The sequence below is a fragment of the Hoplias malabaricus genome, chromosome X2, assembly GCF_029633855.1.
Source record: "Hoplias malabaricus isolate fHopMal1 chromosome X2, fHopMal1.hap1, whole genome shotgun sequence".
Taxonomy (NCBI): Eukaryota; Metazoa; Chordata; class Actinopteri; order Characiformes; family Erythrinidae; genus Hoplias; species Hoplias malabaricus.
In genome coordinates this window covers 31,561,051-31,584,855 of record NC_089819.1, presented here as the reverse complement: position 1 = coordinate 31,584,855, position 23,805 = coordinate 31,561,051, and the positions used below count along the sequence as shown (strand labels likewise).

The window sequence follows — 23,805 nt, the reverse complement described above, 5'->3', positions numbered from 1 at the left end:
TATTTACAGTCTGCACAACTGGGGGCAGTAGAACAGCGGTGGGCATCCCAGTTAGCATTGTTTGATTATGAGATCAAGTATCGCCCAGGCGTGGCCAATCGCAATGCAGATGCCTTGTCTCGGTTGCCTGTCCCTTCTGAAGCTTTTTCGGGGGGGTTGGTAGGAGGGGTTTCCATTCCCCTCGAGGTAGCTCATCAGGTAGGTGGCTTAGAGAGACGCGACCTGTTGTGTCAGACAGTAGATGCAGTCCCTAGTCGCAGTAGGGCTGACCTTAAGGTGTTGCAAGCGGCTGACCCATGTATTGCCGCGTTCTTGCAGTATTGGAAGCAAGGACGGAAGCCTACGGTACTAGAGCTAAGAGGGGAGACAGAGGGGTTGAGGGAGTTGTTTAGGCAATGGCCTAGGATTATAGAGAATGAGGGTGTTTTGTACAGACAAGTTAAATTTCCATCAGCAACCAACCCAGTCTTTCAGTTGTTGTTGCCTAAGGCACTGCAGGGTGAGGTGCTCACTGGGCTACATGACCATCACGGTCACCAGGGTATAGAGCGCACTACGGACCTTGTGCGGCAGAGGTGTTACTGGCCTAAGATGTGGCAAGATGTGAGGGATTGGTGCCTTCAGTGTGACCGATGTTCCGTGGCTAAGGCCACACGCCCTAAAGTAAGAACTTTTATGGGTAGTTTAATGGCCACTCGACCTTTACAAATTGTGGCCATCGATTTTACCCTTTTGGAGCGGGCTAGTAGCGGACAAGAGAATGTGTTGGTAATTACAGATGTATTTTCAAAATTTACCCAAGCATATCCAGTGCCTGACCAAAAAGCCAGTACGGTGGTGAGGGTGTTAACCGAAAGGTGGTTCTATGTGTATGGGGTACCTCAAAGGATCCATTCAGATCAGGGTCGTAGCTTTGAGGGGGAGTTGTTGCGACGCCTTTGTGAACTCTACGGCATAGAGAAGAGTCGGACTACACCTTACCATCCGGTAGGCAATAGGCAATGTGAGCGTTTTAATAGAACTCTGCATGATTTGCTTAGAACTTTGCCTCCTGAAAAGAAAAGGAAGTGGCCGCAACTGTTACCACAGTTAGTGTTTGCTTATAACACCACGGTGCACCAGTCTACCCATTACTCCCCATATGAATTAATGTTTGGGCAGAAACCACAGCTGCCCATTGATAGGTTGTTGGGGAATGGTTGTGAGGAAGGGGAGGGGAACATTGATCTTTCTGATTGGGTAGCCCAACATAGGGAGCATTTGGCTGAGGTGTACGTTAGAGCAAAAGAACATTTAGAGGAGGCAGCAGCATATCGGAGGCGTAATTATAATGCAACAGCACCCCTACTTTCTCCAGGCACACAGATTCGTTGTAGGAATCATTTTCAAGGCAGGCATAAGGTACAGGATCTCTGGAGTTCTACTGTCTTTGATATAGTGGAGTGCTTAGATCATGTGGGGAGTCTGTATAAAATTAGGCCAACAGGGACTGAGGAAGGTTGCAAAACAGTGCATCGGTCAGAATTAAAGGTTGTGACCACGGCAACAAATTCACTAACACCAGCCGAAAAGGTTATTGTAGAACCCGGGTTAGCTTGTCATCAGGAGGTAGGTTTAGATGATTCAGAAGAAGAGAGTGTATCGGGAGAGGTATTGGTGGGTGTAGGGCCCCCAGTAGTTGATGTGGTTGGGGGGTGACTGAGCCTCTTTTAGGTCAGGTAATGGAATCTATCCAAGAGCAGCAGGGGTGTACAGTTAGCGCATCGGCTATTCCCTTAGCTCCTCAGGTGCCTTTGATACCTGAATATCAAGGGCCGGAGTTTTTACCTGTTCCTGTGTTGTGTCGTTCGGCTCGTAGCACTGCGGGCCAGCATCCAAACCCTTTCCATCTCCCTCGTGAACCCATAAATTAAGTGGACTTGCACAGTTTGGCTATGATCATTTTGTTCCAGCATACTGTATAGTCTTTTTCCCACCCTCTCTTTCACTCCTTCTTTCTCTCCTTCTTTCTCTCCATTCTCTCTAGTCAGAGAGTACTATAATCAACAGTGACAGCCACAGTAGGGTACTGCCTTGAATTAAGCAGACATTGTATATTATATAGGCAGCTATACACATTAGCCATTGACACAATAGCACAGTCATAGTGAGTCTTCCAGGCCTCCTGAGAAGCCCAAATGCTTTCTGTGGGTAAAAAAAAAATCTCAAAAAATTATACATGCTTAAATAGTTGCAAGGTTAAAGAAATGTAATATCAATCTTTGTCCTGGTATGTAGTAGGAAATACACAGCAAATATTCACACACTCTGATGTATCACAAGGGTAAATAAAATTATCAGTTCAGTGTAATATTAAGTGTAATACTGGTCACAAATTCCAATAAAATATTTTTCCATTTTTACAGCAGCCCTGCTGTGTCTGATCCATTCATAACAGCATACTCGTCCTGTATATCGTTCGTGAGCACTGCACCGCTGAGAATGAGCTACCAGCTAAATCATAACTACTATGTGCTGGTCCATCTCCCTCGTGCAGCTACATCAAATGGTGTTACTGGTTTAGTCGCATCTGGCCCCGTTCTTACCATTTTTCGGCCATGGCAGTAGTGTTCTGGTGGGGTAACTAGTTCACCGGGACGATGAACTTTGAAAGAGGGGGTGAATGTGGTATGGTTGACAGGGAGCGCTAAAGAGGGTATTATTGTCGCCACCTGGTGGGTTGGATAGGACGATAAAAGCCCCAGGATCACCAATAATTTTCACTTCCGCTTTTGATCAACCAAGGTGGTGTGTGTGGGCGTGCAGCGTCGTCGCGGCAGTGGAAGCTGAGTCGTATTTCTCTGGCTGAATTGGAAGCCAAGTGTCTGAGTTTTAAGCAGGTTTCTAGCCTTGCTTGACTACCCAGCGAGCTATAGGTTAGATGGTGGTTTGAGGCCACGGATAACTGACTTCACCGTTAAGGCTTACACTTTATTGCAGTTGCCTGAACGTCATTGTTCCGGTGCTGATTGATCGCACTTTGCAGCAGCTAGTAATTGACCGCTGTTTCTGAATAATATTGTCACGCCTGCGGTTTAAAGCAGCCTGCCTACGCTGTACAATAGAGATTTTAGCGATCTCCTGCGACATCTGTCTCATCAATATTATAAACTCAACAGGGTTGTTAGCGCAATTACAACCCCCCACCTGGTTTTGTTGTTGTTGTTGTTCGTGATCTTGATTGGATTTTATTTAATCCGTAACAGCGTCCCCAGGTTCGATCAAAGCATCATTTAACACATCATTCGGCACAACAGCAGCACCGTTGTCCTCCTTTACTGTAAAGCTGTTATCATTCCATGTTTTAATGAACTCATCAGACCATCCAGCGGCGCACAGACCAGGATCAACACAGTCCTCATACACCGACAGATCGAAAATGTCCAACATCTATGAACAGATCAAATAATGAAACACTCGTTAACACGCAAACATCATGTTATAAATAATACAAATAATATTTAATTGTGTTTTTATTACCGTTTGTTTTGTGGATATCGTCCAATCTAAGACGTTTATCACTACTTGAGCGCGATGTTTGAGCACCACCAGATCCAAAACTATCACGTTTTCCTTGTGGAACAGGCACCCTGATGTCCCTTGGGACGCTTTGATTAGATCAGGAAGGACTGCTTGTTAAACACGGCGTAAATGTTTGCGGCGCTTGGTCGTTGCTGGCGTACGTAGCATCCAACGGTTCAACAGCAGCAGAGGTTCCGGGAACAACTTAAAACCCTGGCGGTGTTAAGAGATTTGTTGCTTCAACTAAACGTGTCAACCCTACTACAGAGAACATATAAATTACACACTATTGCGCCACACAATCAAAATATAACACCATGAGTTATAAGATGTATCAGACAACCTACCAAGAGGATTTAAATACCCCGTAGCATCCACAGTTTCTGAAGAAATGAAAAAATAATCTCATGAATAACAACTAAAATCAAAAAGACACATAAAATAATAAGGAGCAGAGTCATACCTTCACAAAGTTGTGATAAACCTTCAATACTCCTAATGGCACGGATGGTTTCTAACTCAGATGTACCTAGACAAGATAAACCCTGTTAAGTGGGTAAGAAAATATTTTATCACCGAAATTCTGACAAAAAATTAGGTAGAAATCTGTAGTTTAACACTTACCGAGAATGTAGGACTCCATTGCTACTTCCAAATAGCGTCTGAACGGCGTCTAAATTGTATCGGTATAGGGTTTGTCACACAGGATTTAAGTTAACTATATATACATGGGCTGTGGGGTGTCAGGGGTGGGTGTAGGTGTGAGGGGAAGCCCATATAAGGACATCCTGTACTGACCTGTCACCTAGGTCATAAATCAGGGGTCATAAATCAAGGGGTCATTAATCATTCACAGAGGTGTTTGACAGAAGGTGTAGGATATATACTACTCTTGCTTTAAAACTCCCCACACGGCAAAATAAGGAAAAAAAATCATTCTTTTTTTCTAGCTTTAATGGAAGGTGTGGAAGTTTACAATCATATCAGAATCTGTCATATTCTATTTTTAACCTTATCAGCTGATGACACATTTCCTGATTGTTATACTATAATATTAATGTCATGTGGAGTCACACCCTTAACAGTGATCTAGTGTAACCTATACAAAAAAAAACTGATGTAAGTATATTTGAAAAACCATGCTATAATACAAATAATAATAAATTGCAAAACCCATAAATTAAGTGGACTTGCACAGTTTGGCTATGATCATTTTGTTCCAGCATACTGTATAGTCTTTTTCCCACCCTCTCTTTCACTCCTTCTTTCTCTCCTTCTTTCTCTCCATTCTCTCTAGTCAGAGAGTACTATAATCAACAGTGACAGCCACAGTAGGGTACTGCCTTGAATTAAGCAGACATTGTATATTATATAGGCAGCTATACACATTAGCCATTGACACAATAGCACAGTCATAGTAAGTCTTCCAGGCCTCCTGAGAAGCCCAAATGCTTTCTGTGGGTAAAAAAATGTCAAAAAATTATACATGCTTACATAGTTGCAAGGTTAAAGAAATGTAATATCAATCTTTGTCCTGGTATGTAGCTGAGTAGGAAATACACAGCAAATATTCACACACTCTGATGTATCACAAGGGTAAATAAAATTATCAGTTCAGTGTAATATTAAGTGTAATACTGGTCACAAATTCCAATAAAATATTTTTCCATTTTTACAGCAGCCCTGCTGTGTCTGATCCATTCATAACAGCATACTCGTCCTGTATCTCGTTCGTGAGCACTGCACCGCTGAGAATGAGCTACCAGCTAAATCATAACTACTATGTGCTGGTCCTGTATGGGTCCTGGCCATTGAAAAGCATGGTGAAATGTAGATAAGAAAATAAAGAGAAACATGGGGCCTACAGTCTGTAATTGTAGAACTACAAAGTCCTTCTGTGTCGTCAGTGGAGCTGATAAAATGGACAGATAATGTAGATACAAAGTAAGTGTTCCTAATTCAACGATCATTCAGTGGAGATGCCGTTCATGTTTGATATAAAGAAAATCGGTTAGACGTAATGTAGACTTCCTACTATTGGCATGACACATTCTGGCATACCAGGGGTCTAGTGGCTTACCAATTCACTCGTAGCATATAGTAAACAGTCCCACCCTGTGTAGTAGAACTCTGCTGATGAAGTAGGTATCCATTTCAGGACCAAGAAGCAGAGGACCAACTGTGCCAGAAGCGCAGGGATTGGCTGGGAGTCGACCAATGTATGAACGTCTGTCGAGTAGTGGCGCTGAGGATGAAGTGTGATTGGCTCCGCGGCCGACTATAAAAGAGCAGCCCACGCGTCGGTGCGCGACTGAGGAGTTTTGAGTGAGTAGCGATTGTTTCGGAAAGGAGACGGTTGTACACTGAGGGGTTTCTCATATTTTGTTTCACATAATTGGTCCCAAATGAAGGAAAGAAGGTCGTGCCAGAAACTGTCTCTTCAGCCCGGAATGGAAGCGAGTCAGAATGTCAAGTGTAAGATAGTTGTGGTGGGCGACAGCCAGTGCGGAAAAACTGCTTTACTGCATGTTTTCGCCAAGGACTGCTTCCCAGAGGTGAGCGCATTTTCTTTTCTCGTATAGGCTGAATCCCAAAAAGATCCATATACACTGTGTAGCGCAACACAGGTGATTAAACATCCGTCTTAACCACAAATTTGCGCATATTATTACTAGGAGTTTATATTTCTAAAGGACACAGCTGTACTCGGTCTTTATTGGTGTTAAAAAAGCCATAATGTCATATGTGCATGTAAAGGAATTATGGAACCCTTTAAGGCATAGACCTTACTTGACATTCTGACTGTTTTTTTTACAGAACAGTTTAGGGAAGCTGATGTGTATTTAAATAAAAGGCTCATGTTTACTGTTGTCAGTGGGAGTCTTATCTAGCTACAAAACGAAAGATTTTGACAATATTTGTAACCCCCCTCCCCATATTTTAATAAGAAAATAGACTTTTAAAATGTACAGAAGTGTGTTCTCTATGGATAAGTCTTAGTTATTTTAACTTATAGAAGCACCAAAAATGTCATTTGATGAGGGCGCTAGTTTTTGTACACATACACATGAATATCATGCTTCCACTAAATATCCTTTTCCCCTTTTTTGTAGAATTATGCACCCACAGTATTTGAGAATTACACAGCAAGTTTTGAGATTGACACTCAAAGAATTGAGCTGAGTCTGTGGGATACATCAGGTAAGCTTAATTATCTTCTTAATCATTGAGGATTTATCAATCTGCAAAAGAACTAATCATTTCTCTAGTAAAAGATGTGGTTAACTAGATTTAGAACTAGTTTCTGGATTAGTTTTCTAATATAATTCTATTATAATTGTAAAATATGAATTCCACCATATTTTTAATATATTCTATTTAATTATTAAAATGTAAGAGTAGTCATTCAGAAAGGCTTGGTGTGAAAATATATTAATTTATATTAATTTACAACTATCTGTGATTGGAACCAGAAATCTGCATCTGATGAATCTCTATACCATACCTCGAAATATTTTTAACCTGTTTGATTTTCGATTATACATGGCTCAATGCTGGAGATTGAAGGCACTGGTCGCAACATGGTATTAGATACATGCTTGGTTAGGCAATGTAGCTCTGAAAAATGCATCTATAGGGATGTACTGCTACTTCAATATTATCAAAACTACACATAAGACATATTTATGTTCACTTTTATGGTCCCTGTTTCAAACATTTTACAAAATTGGGTGATTTCCTGTATAATTATTAACCATTTAAATCATACCACTTTCTGTACATTTCATCAAAGAAAAATATTGTTTAACCTTTAAAAAATTGATGGAGCTTCCCTTTTATTTGTGGCCCATGTTACCCTTTCTGACTATTTAGAATATGTGAACAATAGCAGCAATGTGTCATAGTTTCTTGAGTTTACATACTTGACATTCATCAGTTTATTCCTAATCATATGTTTTTTTTAAGAATTTAATGTTATTGGGCCAGTCCAGCAACAGTAAAAGTTGATCTTTCTCACCCATACACACCCATTGTACCAACACATGCACACACAAATTTCATATTGCTCCCCTCCCTGGAAACAATGAGAGCACATGCTGAAACACACTCACTAGGAAGCATGATGACAATGTAACTGCGCTGTCTCTCCTGAGAGACTTACGAGTAAAATTGTCTGTGTCCAAGGGTGCTATTCCACCTTTTAAAAGCAGTATGTGTTAGTGCAGCCATTTGTCATTAAGTCAAGCTTTTAAGTATGTAACCAATAACATTCCCCGAGGCTAAACATTGCTGATGGAATCACTGACCAATCCATTGATCTCAGACTAGTTCTGGAATTTAGAAAGCACATCATACCTACTTCCAGAATGAGAACTTGATACAGCATTAGTAGCAAGCAAATGATTAAGAATAACACAGTAAAACAAGTTAGATTGTACATTAATGCAAATGTTTGTATAAGTAGAGGTCTATCATGGGCTTAAGAGTTGTGTTAAAGTATAGTGTGAGTCATGTGTTTGAAGAAATCTAATTAAAATAAACACAAATGCAATTAAGGCAATAATGAACAACTTAACCCTTGAACCTTTTTATCCAGTTAGCTAACCAGGACCATTAAATTGTAATGCCAAAATCTTTGCAAAATTAAATGGTTCAGATATAAACAGTCATTCAGAGTGTGAAATGCTCTGTTGTGTAATAGCTATGGTGGTGAAAGGAACCAGACGTCTGAATTGTTTAATATGTCTAACGTGAAAATTATTTAATGTAATGGATACCAGTACACTGACTTTTACACATTTGAGGGTTTTTGCCCTAATATGAAAGTATTTTCAAGAACTCAAGCCAGAGATTTAATGCATTGCAATGACAAGAATTACCTAGAAATTTTTTTCTCACCTAAGTGATTTGAGTGTTTTATATAATATAATCACAATGCACAGGTTTCTGAAAATGTTTTATGACCTAGCTCCTAATACCCTAATACCATTTAACATTAAATCACTGTGAATGACTTTTTTTTACATGTCAACAGTTGACTTTTATTTTCAAAAAGAATGTGGAAGCCACTTTTAAGCCTGAACATTGAACATGAAGCTGAAGCTGCTATAAGCTGTTTCCGGCACTGAAGCTGTTTTTCTGTTTGTTTTGTCGTACATATTAAGCTGCACCTTCCTTTTAATCCCAGGTGCCGAACTTAACAAGATCTGTGGTTGCAAATGGCATGCTTGGTACTTTGAAATGAATGTGATTAAAATTCCCAGGTGCTTAGTGCAACGTGAATTAGCAGAAAGAGGGTTTAGGGGGTAATAGTGAATAGAAGGTCTGGATCATTGAGGGACAAAGTCTCTGATTAAACATTGTTCCGTTGGAATCCCAGGATGTGTGTTGTAGCTTGGCATGGCTGAAGAATTGGATATGTGTGGGGACAAAGATGGAAAGGCAAGGAGATAAGGGAAGTAGTTCAGAAAGCGGAACAATACTTGTGTGTTTTCGAGTTCTTGTTGGTCCTATTATGTCTCTGTAACCCAGGCTGATCAAGTTTAATGGTGGTGTTGGTAGCAGATGCCCTTTTGCATCAATGAGGTGATATTAGCTCTTATTACAAAGAATCATTATAAACTTTTTTTTTAGGTTTTAGGTTTCTAGGTTTCGGTTTAGGTCTGATCAGATTTAAGTTGATCAGCCATTTAAGTTGGACAAACATTACTTTGATGATACTATTTACTCCAGTTAATTTCTTACTGCTTTTCTTATGCCCATTTCACATAACTATATCGGGTCCTAAGATTTCCCAGAGTGGTTGTTCACACATGCAGCTCACAGCAAGAGATTTTCTGCCTCAGGTGTGCTCTTGCAGCAAGAGATGAAACATGTGATTTAGGCATGGTGCACAGCACTCGTACAGTGCGTGCAGGAGAAACTGCGGAACATTTCTGGAACGGACTTGGACTTTACCCAGAATATTTTCTGGGACTTGAGGAGGATAAAATCTGGGTGAGGTCCGGGACAAATGTTGCAGGTGGTCACATTCACACATACAGCTCCTCTGGGTAATCTCTGGAACCAGAACATTTCTGGATTACCATGCATGTGTGAAAGGGGCATGAGCCTCAGTCTCATTGAAGAGGAACCTCTGTCTTTATCTGTTTATCTGGAGTATGATAGTTTAGCATCACATTTTTCACTGCATTGAACCTATACGACTCTACTTGATTCGGCGTTTGTTTTTCCATTGGCCAAATCTGGTGCATGGTACCTGGAACCGGATAAGTTTTCAGACCCAGCTCACTTTGAGTCTCAACTGTGCAGAAAGCTGATTGACCAGAGAAACCTGTCTATCACCATGAAATGCAGAGCTCATTCAAATCCAGCACAAACTCACTGCTAAAATCTCTTAAGTTACAGCAGCTTTCACATTTATTTTTTTTGGACTCACAACAACATGTAACTTTACCTCTTCGTTTTAAAGAGGTTTATATGCTCCTTGGGCCAATGGTCGATGGAATTTTCCAGTGAAAGCCGGACATGCAGCAAGTAAAACTGATCTGTGAGGACTGGGGCGCGGAGCAGTGTTCAGTCCAAAAACAAACAAAAACAACACACAAATACACAATGAGTAAACAGTGCGTAACTTTGCTGCCGCCGTTGTTGTCGTTTTCAAAGCCAGCGATTCCTGTTGGAGATTTAGTGACGTCACCGGCAGTGGAAAAGCGACAAGCTTTAAACGTGCCAAGCCATGTAGAGCTGGACCCATGTGGTGGAGCAGCACCAATAGACAGCTGCTTGTCCCCAAGCCTGACCCTAGCACCTCACCCTTCCTAACACCCTGCACTGTTCAGCTGGCCAAATATGACCCACTTTACTTGAGCAATAGTCACTCATGGACCACTGCAGGAATCTGCAGGTCATCTTGTCAGGAGTGACTTTGGAGGTTTGAACTTAAAATTTTGTTGGGCATTGAGAAGTGGAATTTTGTCAGTATTTCATAAGCTAAAATTATTCAGGCTCTAAAACAGTTGTAATAATCTATATTATCACAGTGTGATGAGGAATAATTGAGGACTAACGTAATAACAGTTTATGAAGTGCCTGTACATTTGTTAGACCAATCAAAGATGACCATTAACTGCTTACAAGACAAGTGTATTTTAGTCCTACTTAAGGACCTGGCCTTAATTTATAGAAAAATAGTTGTACTTGCAGTTGGGATTAGGTGGTATAACAGTAATGCAGTATACAGTGGTTTTTGAAAATGAGGGCGGTATTTCAAAATTATGACGTGTGAAGTGGTCAAATTTCTGTTCTGTGTCTAACTAATATAAGTCAAGTGTTCATTCATGTGCATTTAAGAGAGCCACAGGGATGTGGCGCTTTGGGAGCTCACTGAGTGGTGATGTCACACTCTGAAAACGAGTGTGGGAAATAACACAAGCCCGGCAGCCCACCGCAGTTGTGAGTTTGACTTAAAAGAGAGGAATGAAGCTGAAAACAAAATACTCAGAAGGCACTTCACTCGTCTTTGTGCTCTCAGTTATGAGGCTTTATCCTCTAATTATATGTGATTTTAATCTAGCTGTCTGGAAAACAATCTGCTGTGATGTGCTAAACCACAAGTGCCTGTTAGCTGGCCAGCTATGCATCTAAACAGTATAGAACCTTTCTTATTTAGCTTTTTTTTTTTAAAAACTTTTCTGTCCCTCCAGTAGAATAAACGCTTGCAACGATGTAGGGCTCTGCATCGAGTCAACACAGAAGTATAAATCAACATTAACCTCAGACCTTTATGAGAGAGAGAGAGAAAGAGAGAGAGAGATAGAGACAAAGTGTGTTCCCTACAGGCCATAACAGTACATCCTGACAATAGACTCCCTCTTTGCTTTTTTTTCAAGACACTTTATTGATAACGACACCCCACCTCCACCCCTACAGTTGGAAAAGACCAGAGGCTTCATTTTTACCCTTTGAAGACACTCTATCTACCAGTCAGCACTAATCAATAACCCCCCCCCCCCTCCCCAAAACACACACAAACATACCACAAGCCCCTCATTCTGGGTTGCCTTTGTCTTGGTGTTGTCTGTGGTGTGGATAATGAGTCCAAGCAGACAGTATGGTCCTAATTAAGGCTTTTCCCCCATGCTGCTAAACTCAGCCATTTGCCCCCTGCACACTCCCTCTTTACTGTGCTTGGTGACAAACATGCCTTACTTTTAAGAATGGCTTTTTTTGGCCTGTTGCCTTTCAGGGAGTGTCTCTAGGAAGAAATCTCATGTGAAGTTTGAATGGTGCTTTAATTATCTCTTTGATCAGGCTTTGAACAGGTCAAGCTTTGCCCATATAAACTGATTAATAAACTAGAATAGAAAGAGTCTTATAAAGCATGGTGCGTATAGAACAAAACTGAAGGTCATTGTTTCAAATTACTTATTGGTTTGCTGCTGTTTCTATACAAATGCTCAGCTAATGAACTGATTGCTTAAGATCATATGTTTTCTAACATAGAACACCTTTTTCATTGGTGTACTATGTGGCATTGCATGTATAAATTTATACAAAGTTTCTTACTCTAAGAATAATCTTAAGGATTAATATATTTCCAAAGCTATGTCAAGTTATTTTATAGAGCATTGTCACGTCTCTGGTTTGGCTCAGATCTGTGGTCAGGCCGTTCTGCCTAATTTATTCAATAAAACCACCTTCCATAAAACTGCTCACAGGTTAGCAGAGACTTTCTGCACTTCCTGGCAATTTTGATGCTGTTCTGCTCATCCTGGGTGCAAGAGCTATTGTAGCTCAGATCCTGTTTCGGGGCTGAGTGAATTGGACCCGCATGCCTTGCCTTTGGCTAAATATACTCAAACAACACAGTCTCTCTGAACAGCTGGTCATTTCAGTGAGAAGAATGAGAATGGGGTGTGTGGAATGCTTTACATTTGAGCAACATTGAGGCAATAGTGTTTTTTCATATAAGCCTCCTCATGTTTTTCCTCATGTTCACACATTATTTTGTGTGTGTGTCTACACTGATTATATATTTGGAAGTAGCACACCTTATTTTTTTTCTCCATTTTCTTTTCTCAGTAATGGTTTATTGACACCTCCACATCCTTTCAGGCCAATGGCATTTGAGATTTCTTATCACATTCAATGGATGGACAGTAACTCTTGTGGATTTATTTGCACATACATATCAGTACTGGAGCTTGACTTTGCTCTTTTAAACTCATTATCCTCAGAGAATCACCCAACACTGACAGTGGTCTTCATGTGAAAACCATAACAGTTGTTTACAGAGAGTAGAAGAGTTATACCTCTGGTTGTACTTTAGAAATTAATGTTTTTTTAAAAAGACTGCGCAAATGTGGCGCTCCACTTGTGGGTTTTTTTCCTGCCCCTTCATTTTGTGCTATTATCTCTTGGCACTATGAATAATCATTTTCTTGTCGTCTAGTGGTCTTCCTCTTCCCTCACTCCCATTCTCTGTCTCAATTTTATGTTACGTGGACAGGTGATAAATGTGGTTTATATCAACTTTGATTTGTTTAGGCAATATCTGTTCTCCCTATATTTGGAATGTCTGTAATTAAGGTGGGATTGGGTAACCCCCATGTCAATGTACTTTGTAGGTGTGTCTGTGGTGTATGTAATATTGTGATTTAGAGCAGAGCCCCACGAGACATGTTACATGTGGAAAAACAAAGTTCTCAGGATTCTTGCATGAGAGGTCACTTTTCATTGGCAAATCTAAGAGCCTTCTTAAACTTGCTTCTCTTTGTTCTGTGTTCCTCTACAGACACCTCATGGGTCTTTTATGGGAGTTTTAAACCAAACAACGTATGAATTCTAATGTTGTACAACACTAAATATTATTGATGTTAATGTTTTCACAGCTTGTTTACCCATCTAAATTTGGCCTGCAGCTTATTCCTTGGTCATTTGTTTAATGTAAATCTGCACTTGTTCTATGGCATGCCTGTGAGCACTGCAATGCTGGTATTGAATCTCTTATAAGAACTTGAATAAATCCTCTAAAAGAAGCATATTTGTTATGCATGAGATGTTTGTGTGAGAGTTTTTTTTTTGGGATAAGTCCTTCCGTTCCAGTGGTTAGGCCAATATACTTTCCTGCCCCAGTTCTCTATAATCAGATTTTTGTGTGTGCCTTATGTGGGTTTTTTGTGCCAGTGTGTGTTAGTAAGCACACTGAGGCTTTTCTCAACAGACTGTCTTCTGTTTTACAGGCTCACCATACTATGACAATGTACGACCACTTTCATACCCAGACTCAGACGCTGTCATCGTTTGCTTCGATATCAGCCGTCCAGAGACACTGGACAGCATCCTTAAAAAGGTACATACAGTTTCAGCTTGTATCCTTTACATGAATTGTGCTAAACTTAAACAATGTACACTTTAATGCAGCATTTCTCGGTGTGGGGCTCTGTCACAACTGCAGGGAGGACGAGGAGGTGGATGTACATTTCTTAAAAAAACAAAAGTAAACAAAACAAACAATGAAAGTAAACACAAGCTAGACAAAACAGAATAAAACAAGAAACAACCATGAACTGATGTACACATGCGCTAACATAAGACAAACACAGAAGCAGACATCTACACAAAAAAACAGACAAAAGAACACTGAAACCTAGAGGTATATAAGCAGGAACACAAGAAAAGGAACACCTGGAAAGGATAACAAGAGGGCAGGACCAAATAGGACTCACAGGTGGGAACACATTACAAGGTGGAGCTAAGGCAGAGACAGGAACCAAAACAGAGTCACGTGCTAAAGGAGCACATGGTAGACAAGGGAACTCAGAAAACATATTAAACGGAACAAGAAGTGTGACAGACATGTAGGTATTGCTGATGGGGTCCAAGGAATTGGAAGAAATTAAAATTTTTATGCCTGCCTTTATTAATGCCTTTCTGTTTTGCCAAAAACGTTTACTCAATAAAAAGCACCCACTCACAATGTATTTGTTAAACATGTTAAAAGAACATTAGATAGGAGACCAGATGAATGATATAAACAGTAGATGTGTGTATAACGTCATCAGGTTCACTGGCCTCCGATTCACAGTCAGTGTCTGGTTTATAAAGTTAGTTTTTACCAGCTCTGGGCTTGAGGTCAGTAACAAGAGCACAACAGATAAAAATGTCGGCTAATTACAGTCATGAAAGTGGCTTGTATATAACTGTTAGGGTATCAGAAGAGGATATGAGAGTTAGTGAACATTTATATTAGCTGTGTTCAGGTTCTGAGAAAGTGCTCTAGACATGCAGCAAGTTAACGTTAGTTTCTGGCTGTGTCCCAGACTGCACCCTGCTGCACTGAATAGTATGAAAAAATATATACAGCACCCTTAGCAGTGCTCTCTGTAGTGTGATAGGTAAAGTTCCATTCATGTTTGGGACAAAGCCTCACTCTCTAACGTTAATGTTAATCGAATGCTGTTCCACATTATGCTACATGCAGTATTTTACTACCTTATCTACATAGGAATCAGCTTATAGCTATCTAATATTTTGGGTATGGGTGGGCTTTGACTTTGACAAATATGCCCCCCCCCTCCCCCGTCTGAGGTTTGGAATGATAGAAAACATTTGAGAACCACTGCTCTAATATAATAAATCATATCATTTGGTCTAAGTAATTTCAGATTTGTCTAAGTGTTTGACATATTGTTACAATAAAAACTGAAAGAAAAATACTGCTGTATTGAGCCAAGTATTCACTTTAGATTTAGTTGTTAGTTGTTTCTGATGAAAGTTTATTATTGGATTGTCTTTTGTGTTCAAAAATATAAATTGCAACCTATAATTTAAGAATGGCCTTATAGTGGTTTAAAAGCAAAGGTCAGACACCACACATGCCTCAGTTACATGTACATATATACACAGACTACATATAATTATATATGTTTTACTTTTATACTTAACTCAGTGTAAGATGTTCAGCTTAAATAGCACATTTGTTAAGCTGAACGGCTTATACCCATGGACAAATTTAAGCCTCTCATATTTCTCCAATTTAAATTCACTTTGCAACTTTTTAACATTTTGCAATCTCCATTGATGTGTCCACTGAAGGTCCTTTTGTGTGGGTCAGATTTAAATGTACTCTCAGACTGTTTGAATGGGATTATGTTTCCTCTGTTGGATAGTGAATAGTTTGGTTGTGAATTCGTCATAACAATGTGTACTTGCAAGTACATTGGAGCTGCATTAAAGGCTGTTGGTAGAAATGTTCTCTTTGGGCATGTCTCAAGTGATCTTTGCATTGTTCTCTGTGCTGTTTGAGGTCATGTTAAGGGTGAGGGAAGCTGTTTTCATGTCAGTGTGCCAGAGCTTTTACTTTTAGCTCAGGGGACTTTCAGTGAGATGCCAGTGCTAAGGATCCTGGGAAAAGGAGTGAAGTGTGTGCTCATGTTCCTAGGCAAACAATCGACTATGTGTGTCACAGTGAACCGGATCCTGGTGACCACATCATAGATCCACGTCTCAAAACTGCATTATCCAAGATTAAACCCTGTGGTTTAAACATGAACACACACACCACAGTCTTTGTTCTGCTTGGGGAAGGAATGTGGATCACTTCTAGCACTGTGAAAATCGAGAAAGGAAAGACATAGGAAAGAGGGAAGATAAAGAGAGGATTAGTAAAGGAGAGCATCTGCTAGTTCTTTTAGAGAAAATAATGTAATTGTTTTCATGTGTTACAAAATTTTCTATGTTTCTGTTTTCCTTAAAAGTGGAAAGGAGAGATCCAGGAATTCTGCCCCAGCACAAAGATGCTGCTTGTTGGCTGCAAGTCAGACCTGAGAACAGACCTCACGACTTTGGTGGAGTTGTCCAATCACAGACAGACACCAGTGTCTTATGACCAGGTGAGGCACAGCCATAGGGCAGTAGAACTAAACTTTGGTAAAATCTTTCATATCATCGCTGTCCAATTAAAAACATGCATCTCCATTTTTAGCAGTTTTCACTTTTTTACATGTGTTTAATGTGGGCATTAATCTCTGTTTATGGCAGCTAACATCAAAATGACCAATGAAAAGATGAAAAATCAGTTTCTTTAACAAGTATCTTCATTGGCTGCTAGACCTGTCCATCATAACCGCGTGTTCCTGCCCTTTTACATATGAAACATTTGCACTTGCGTTCCAATAAAGATACTTTTATATTTCTGATTTGTAATGGGTATAAATTGTTATCTGTAGCTTATTTTTTTACTGTTACCTTCAGAAAAATACAGTATTTTCTTGTTTCTGAAAAGTTAGCTTTTTTGAGATTTGTGTGTTTAATCGGCGGCGATATATATCATACATTGAATCCCAGAGAAGCACAGGCTAATTACACATTACAAGGGTGATCCATATTTCACAGACAGCACTTAAGGTGGCGCTACTACACCGTCTGTAATTAAGCCTTATTTACAATTTCAGTTTGTGAACCAATTGGCACTTTTCCACCGAAATGAACTGGTTCGTGAACCAGAAAAACATTTTCCTGGCTGGAAGTAAAAGAACAGTATGTTCTTCAGTGCAAACCATGACTGAATAATAGGAAATAAGACAGGAACATGCTTCATTTTTGTGTTTCTGGGGCTGTGTTTGGCTCGACACCAGTACGCGTTAACCAGAGCCGTGTCTCAACAGTGGTTAGTTCACAAGCTCAGCAGGACGTCTTGGCACTCGGCAACATTTACACGTATTATATCTCTCAGAGAGGAGGACTGCTGATTTTGTCTTATTTTGTGTGAACGTGTGTCATTGTGGTGGGGAGACATTTTGTGGCTTTAGTGTTTTGTGGCTTTAGTAAAACTACATATAGCTCCGCACAGCCATCTTGAACTTCACATGTTTTACTGTAACCAGTTACATTGAATAAACAAGTAATTGTAATTCTTAAAATCAACATGTTGTTCTTGGTCTTCTTTGTTGTTTGGTGGTAGATCATCTAGTTTTTATTTTTAAATTAAAATGAACAAGAAAAACACTGATGCGGGTGTTTTATATTATGATCAAGCCTTTGTTCCTTTTTTCATATCTGCATTTATTAGACCTGCCCTCCATATTTTCTGTACAACACATTCACAATATAAGCCACATGTGGACAAAGACATTAATATGAAGCACCAAAGCTTCTCCAGACCTTCCAATGACAGGGGTATGTATTGTGGGCTTTCCTGTTTTTTAAATGCCAGAAACACCTCTGTGACAATGGCTATATAGCTAATGGTGGTCTGGCTAAACTATATTTGCTCTTGTTTCCAGATTTGAATCACTTTCATATGTGGTCCTAGATTGGATACATCTGATTTGTGGGCATGCATTATGAATGTAAATTGTCAGATCGGATTTCATGTCTTTTTGCCTTATGCATGCACTCAGTGCAGTTGTCAGCCAACCAGCACCAACAGCATCATTCAGACAGTGTCACACATGACACCATGTTTCCTAAATAATGCACTGAAGGTTAAAAAAAGAGCTTTGCAGGTGATGGCAGTATATAAATGAATTTGTGTTAGACATATTTTGCAGTATTTGGGTGTAGAATCTATTATTTAAGGAACTACACCATTTGAGACAGGGCCACACAAATGTTTCAGTGTGTATAAGCATGCTGTTTCAGAGACACATTTTGTCACATTACAGACAGATATGTAAATGTGAACCATAAATGCAGCCAAGTCTGATTTGACCTAAACAGCATAATTGGTTAATGAGGTTTGGAATGTGAACATAGCCTTAAAATAAGATGTAAGATATTTTCTGATCTGCTCAAAACTTCAACTTCAGAATATCTACTATTGCTAGAGGATCGGCAACTGCTTCAAGGAGGCTAAATGCAATAAGATTTGTGAAAATGGGCTTAGCATGTTTCATCTTTTTTTCCAGAATATTTTTACATGTGGGTAATCTCTATTTATTCCAAAGCACTACTTTTATCTTACTTATAGGCAATTCCATCCCTAATTACAAGGAGTTATTACTTGGCTATGCCATCTAAGCATATCTTCAAAGTTATGTTGGAAGCAATTATGATGACTTTACTTATTAATTAAGGCTTTGTTCATGAACCCAAATAATTTCTGTAAGATTAAGGATGTTTGCCAGCAGTCATTTGTTATAAATTAGCTATGTGTGATTTGGAATTAAATGGAGATCAGACTCTGAAAGATTACATAATGAACAAGGGTATATCTGTAATTGCAGATTGTCAGATCTGGATTAATTTCTCATCAGGAGTGACAGTCTCTCTCCGTCTCTCTTCAGGGTTCTGCAATGGCAAAACAGATTTCAGCTCCATACATCGAGTGCTCTGCACTGCAGTCAGAGAACAGTGTTCGGGACATTTTCCACGTGGCGACGCTTGCCTGCGTCAACAAGAACACCAAAAACATAAAGCGCAACAAATCCGCACGCTCCAATAAACGCATCTCACACATGCCCAGCAAGCCAGATTTGGCTGCTGTGGCAACGGACCTACGCAAGGACAAAGCAAAGAGCTGCACAGTCATGTGACTTCATATGACGGAAGAGACACATTGTGGAACTGAAGGGGGAGAACAGTGGGAGGAAGGGAAATTATTCATATCCCTCCATCCACAACCATTGAAAGAGAGCAGAGAGGAAGAAAAAAATAGAGGAAAGAGGGACACTGCACATTTTTAAGTCCCTTTTCCCTCTGCATATGCATTATGTCCACTTACTGTAGCATCCAGTGCTGACAGCCAGTGGAAGAAATCCTAAGGCCAAGCCCCACCAGCTCCCTTAACGTTATTCACTCAGCCAGAGGAAACCCCTCCCTCTACACAAATGGGGGCCTTGCTTCCCGCTTCTGGAAGTGACACTACATCCTCTCAGAAGGGTTAGGACTCTGTGTTAAGCAGGCAACTTACAACCTCAGTGTGGAACATGAATAGCTGGGGACAAGTATCAAATCTAGGATTTGTCGGTCCATGTAATGTTTCAGTTCAATTTCCTGATCGTTTGAGGCTAAATAAAAATATAGACAATTGGGTTTAATATTTTTATTTGGTACAGTAAGAAAAAAATGGGATTTAATTTGTTTTTCCAATTTTTTTCAGAATTTCAGAAAAATGGAAAAATGACTCTTTATTTCATTTTATCATTTTCCCCTTTACTGTCTTGTAATGAAAGTGATAGAACATGCTCTCTGAATGTAAACACATACGTAAACCACCACTTTCCACTAAACAGCGGATAATGTCTCCATGCTTGTTAAGGTTTGACATAATACAGAGACACACGGAGTAGCATGGTCAGCATTTACACGGCCAGTGCAGTCAAACATTCTACACTTCAAGAAAAGGCAGTCATGCCATTTAGGCTTCTCAGTGCGCATCTATAGCAGTGTTTGTTGTGGAAAAGCACAGAAAAACTGAACTCTGAACTTTAGTCAGATGTTATTTACTAGATGTTAGTTTTAATTACAAAACAAATCCTTATTTGTCAAAAAATAATTGCAACCCTTAAACCAGAGAGCAAACCCCATAATCTGAATGAAATTCACTCTGTTCCAGATATTAAAGAGTAAAAATTAATTTTCTGTATTGTGTAAATGCAGACACTGCTGCTGTGTGTGAGTACGAAGACTTTATTCACTGTTTGGTGGGACATCTGTGGTTAACGTGCAGAGAGGTGCAGCAGGTTGGTCTCCCCCACTGAGATGGTACAGTCCTATCATTTTCATTACAAGGCAGTAAAAGGGAAAACGAGAAAATTAAATAGAGTTTTTTTCATTTTTTTTTCATTTTTCTGAAATTCTGATTTTGAGGAGCAGAAATGGAAAACTAGAAAATTGGAAAAACAAACGAAATCCCTTATTTTTCTTACTGTAACAAATTTTAAAAATAAAGTTTTAAACCCAATTTTCTATATTTGTATTTAGCCTCAAACGATCAGGAAATTGAACTGATGAATGTTACACAGACCTTGGCATATCGGTTTTTGTGTTTTTAATTTGAATGAGGAGATGCATATCAGGCTGTTGTGTATAAACAGCTATTCATATTAACATCAAAGGTCAGAGACAGAGGGTGGGTAGATAGAAGCAGGAACAGGCAAAGAAATGAGTGAGAGTCAGAGGAGTTAAATCTTGAATTAAATCTTTGTGGACAAACCAAACATTTACTCCTCCCTCTTTCATAACAGCATTATGAAGAAAGAACACGAAAGCCAGATCACTGTGGTTCTGAATCACTTCCCTTTTCTGTAAAGTTATTTGTCTAATTTTGTCCTCTTACATTAATAGCTGTGCTCAGCTAAAATTCTGTAGTACATGCCACAGTCACCATGGATGCACATCTTCTAGATCAGACTTTAAGCCATGGTCCAACAAAAATCACAGATCACACCTCCGGGATTTTTAAAACCAAAGAAGAATTTATGTGGCTTAGTCCTATGACTTTCCACTGCATCAGATTGAGATCGACATACACTGGAGTTTGTGTCTCTGAACAGATCTTGAAACCACATGACTGGGGATACATGATCTGCTGCACAGACTGGGTTTGGCAAAACAGTGGTTGCTTTCAGCTGCAAAATTCAGCCCATAGTATTCAGTTATTGCCAGTGTTATTACCAGTTAATATGAATCATTGAAACAAATGGACTATGGAAACTATGGTGTGCAGATTGAAGTTTTTATTTTGATTTGGCACCAATTTGAGTGTATGATCTACAACAAACCAATCTACCAAAAAATTCTGAAGTGTAGACAGATTCATAATGTAAACTGAATGTAAATGCTATAATTTTTAGCATTAAGCCTGGCTACTGGTTACAGATTTGTGACTGCCAAATTAATGTGCATTAATTATATCACATTAATCATAGCAATCACCTGATATATTCTCTGTACAGTAACTTGTCATCATAAGTAGACTGCCCTAATAATTTTGTATTGAACACCACTGATGTGCACTAATTTTGTTTACTTCTTAAATGGCCAGTTTGGGGGAAATCCTCTTTATTAGTGAATTCTGTTACTTTCAAGAAGCAACATATAAGGTCAGTGGAGCATTACAATGGATTTTAAGCTGGAGTTTTAAACTAAATATATAATGTAGTATTCCTTGAAGGAGTACGATGTTCAATCGAACACCATGGAGCAGTGGAATCCATTGAGTACATTTGGGATCTGGAAGTTGGAGTGATGTTTGTCTCTATTAATCCAGCAGCAGTAAGTGATCTCACTAATGTTCACGAGTGCCATCAGGTCCCTGCAGCAATGGGATTTTAAAGGATTTTCCAGAGGTGTAGCACCATAACTGCAGCAAAGGGGGCACATTTACAGCTTCAAGTCTAATTATTTGAGTATTTATTATATCTTATTTCTATGCCCAGTCTTTGAAAGGAGGAACAGCCTCAGGTCTGCACAAAAAAGCAACTGCACAGGCCAGTCATGTGACCTAATCTGAAAGTTCCCTCTAAACTATGCAGTTTTTTCCCTATACAACACTGGTGGAGGGAGGGTGAGGTGAAATCACAAACAAAGGTGTCAATGGCTGAAGGACACTGCAGTTCGAATAAAAGCAGTTCCTCTGTTTAGTGCCATAGTTAGAAGGACGGCCCTCAACACTGATGTGTTACTGCTTTGGTAAACAGTCAGTGAATGCACTTTGAGATCAACGTTTTACAGAAAATGACAAACAATTAGGTGGTTTTTCTTATGCATTTCTAGTCTCTCTTTCACTAAAGATCCTTTAGGCAGTCTCTTCCACTATGAACTGGCGTTCACATAGGCATTATTATCATGTCTCTCTTTTTTTGCAAAATGTTAGTGTAAGAGTATGTGTAGGTGATGAAAGTTGCTTCGAAAGTAGCCAAATGTATTTTATTGAAGTCCGTTTGTATGTTCTGTTCATCAGCATATTTATTGAATTGTTCCCTTTTGCCCTTGTAATAAATGTAGAGATGAATTCACAGAAATGTTTTGATATGCAATGTTTTTTGTGACTATGCTGATAATGACTCATCAAGGATGTTCTTAAAATATAAATGAAGTAGTCTTGCTGTGGAGTATTGCTAGATTTGTTTTACATTTATAATGCCCGGGAGGAGTTAGTTCTCCTGTATGGTCAGTGAAGCTGATAAAATGAACATTGAGTATAGTCCACTTGTTTCTCTGCATACTTTCTTAACCCCATTTCCCTCACATCAATGTCACTACCCCCACCACCACAGAATATTATTTGGGTAGTGGATGATTCTCAGCTCTAAAACCACACTGACAAAGTGGTGGTTTGTTAGTGTGTGTTGAACTTAGTGTGTGTTAGAGTGGATCAGACACAGTGGTGCTCTTTTGAGTTTTTAAACACTGCGTCCACCCACTGATAGACACACATAACTCGTTGCTCCACCTGGTAGATGTAAAGTCAGGGACAGTAGCTCATCTGCTGCTGCACAGATTGTGTTGGTCGTCCTCTAGTCCTTCATCAGTGGACAGAGGATGATTTTGGTTGGTGGGACTGTTTTTTAGTCCATCAGAGTCACTGAGTGCTTTGAAGACTCTAGCAGCACTGCTGTGTCTGATCCATGTCACACATGCAACACACACTAACACATCAGTACCTCATCAGTGTGACTGCAGCTCTAAGAATGATCATCCACCCAAATTATTCCTGCTCTGTGGTGGTCCTGTGGGGGTCATGAACACAGAGTATGGTTAAATTGGGAGTAAGAAATGCAGAGAAACAGATGGACTACATCCTGTATTTGTAGAAAAAGAAGAAAAGCATGCCACCATGCTCAGTGCACCAAGTGTAGCAAGGAAACAAGAATAAAATATGAAACTTCACAACAAAACACTAGACACAGGACAGGGCCTATAAACTATAGCACAGACAAGAAACACCTGTGAGGGGAGACAAGAAGGCAGAACCACAAAAGAGACACAGATGGAGACACTGATGAGAGGGCGGAGCTAAGGATCAAGGTGGGGCTAAGGTAGAGACAAGAACAAAACAGAGCATGTGCTACTTTAGCACATGGCAGAAAAAGAAACAAAAACAAAGCATGAATACACTAAACAGGACAATTCATGACATCCATTACTTACAAACTGCATGGTGTAAAATCCACTCTAGCAAAATGCTGGATGCACTACAGAATTAGCAGTTATTGCTTGAACTTGATAACAATGAACACATGGAACACTGCACTGTTCAACAAAAAATATTCACTTGAAAATACATGAGATGAT

The 23,805-nt window shown here is 39.6% G+C and overlaps 1 protein-coding gene across 2 annotated transcripts; it reads left to right on the top strand.

Moving 5' to 3' along the window:
- The first annotated feature begins 5,809 nt into the window (after nucleotides 1-5,809).
- On the top strand, nucleotides 5,810-22,514 carry LOC136676765 (rho-related GTP-binding protein RhoE). Of its 2 annotated transcripts, none has more exons than XM_066653980.1 (5): nucleotides 5,810-6,116; nucleotides 6,675-6,762; nucleotides 13,806-13,915; nucleotides 16,323-16,457; nucleotides 18,852-22,514. In XM_066653980.1, the coding sequence occupies exons 1-5, from the start codon at nucleotides 5,967-5,969 to the stop codon at nucleotides 19,098-19,100; spliced, it is 732 nt and encodes a 243-aa protein (XP_066510077.1). In that variant the 5' UTR covers nucleotides 5,810-5,966; the 3' UTR covers nucleotides 19,101-22,514. The 2 variants fall into 2 exon arrangements, with proteins under 2 accessions (XP_066510077.1, XP_066510078.1); XM_066653981.1 differs by lacking the exon at nucleotides 18,852-22,514 and adding an exon at nucleotides 16,606-16,703.
- Nucleotides 22,515-23,805: the final 1,291 nt, after the last annotated feature.

Coding starts and splice junctions, on each gene's coding strand:
- LOC136676765 (XM_066653980.1), top strand. CDS start 5,967: ATGAAGGAAAGAAGGTCGTGCCAGAAACTGTCTCTTCAGCCCGGAATG. Junction 6,117..6,674: donor CCAAGGACTGCTTCCCAGAG/GTGAGCGCATTT, acceptor CCTTTTTTGTAG/AATTATGCACCCACAGTATT. Junction 6,763..13,805: donor GAGTCTGTGGGATACATCAG/GTAAGCTTAATT, acceptor TCTGTTTTACAG/GCTCACCATACTATGACAAT.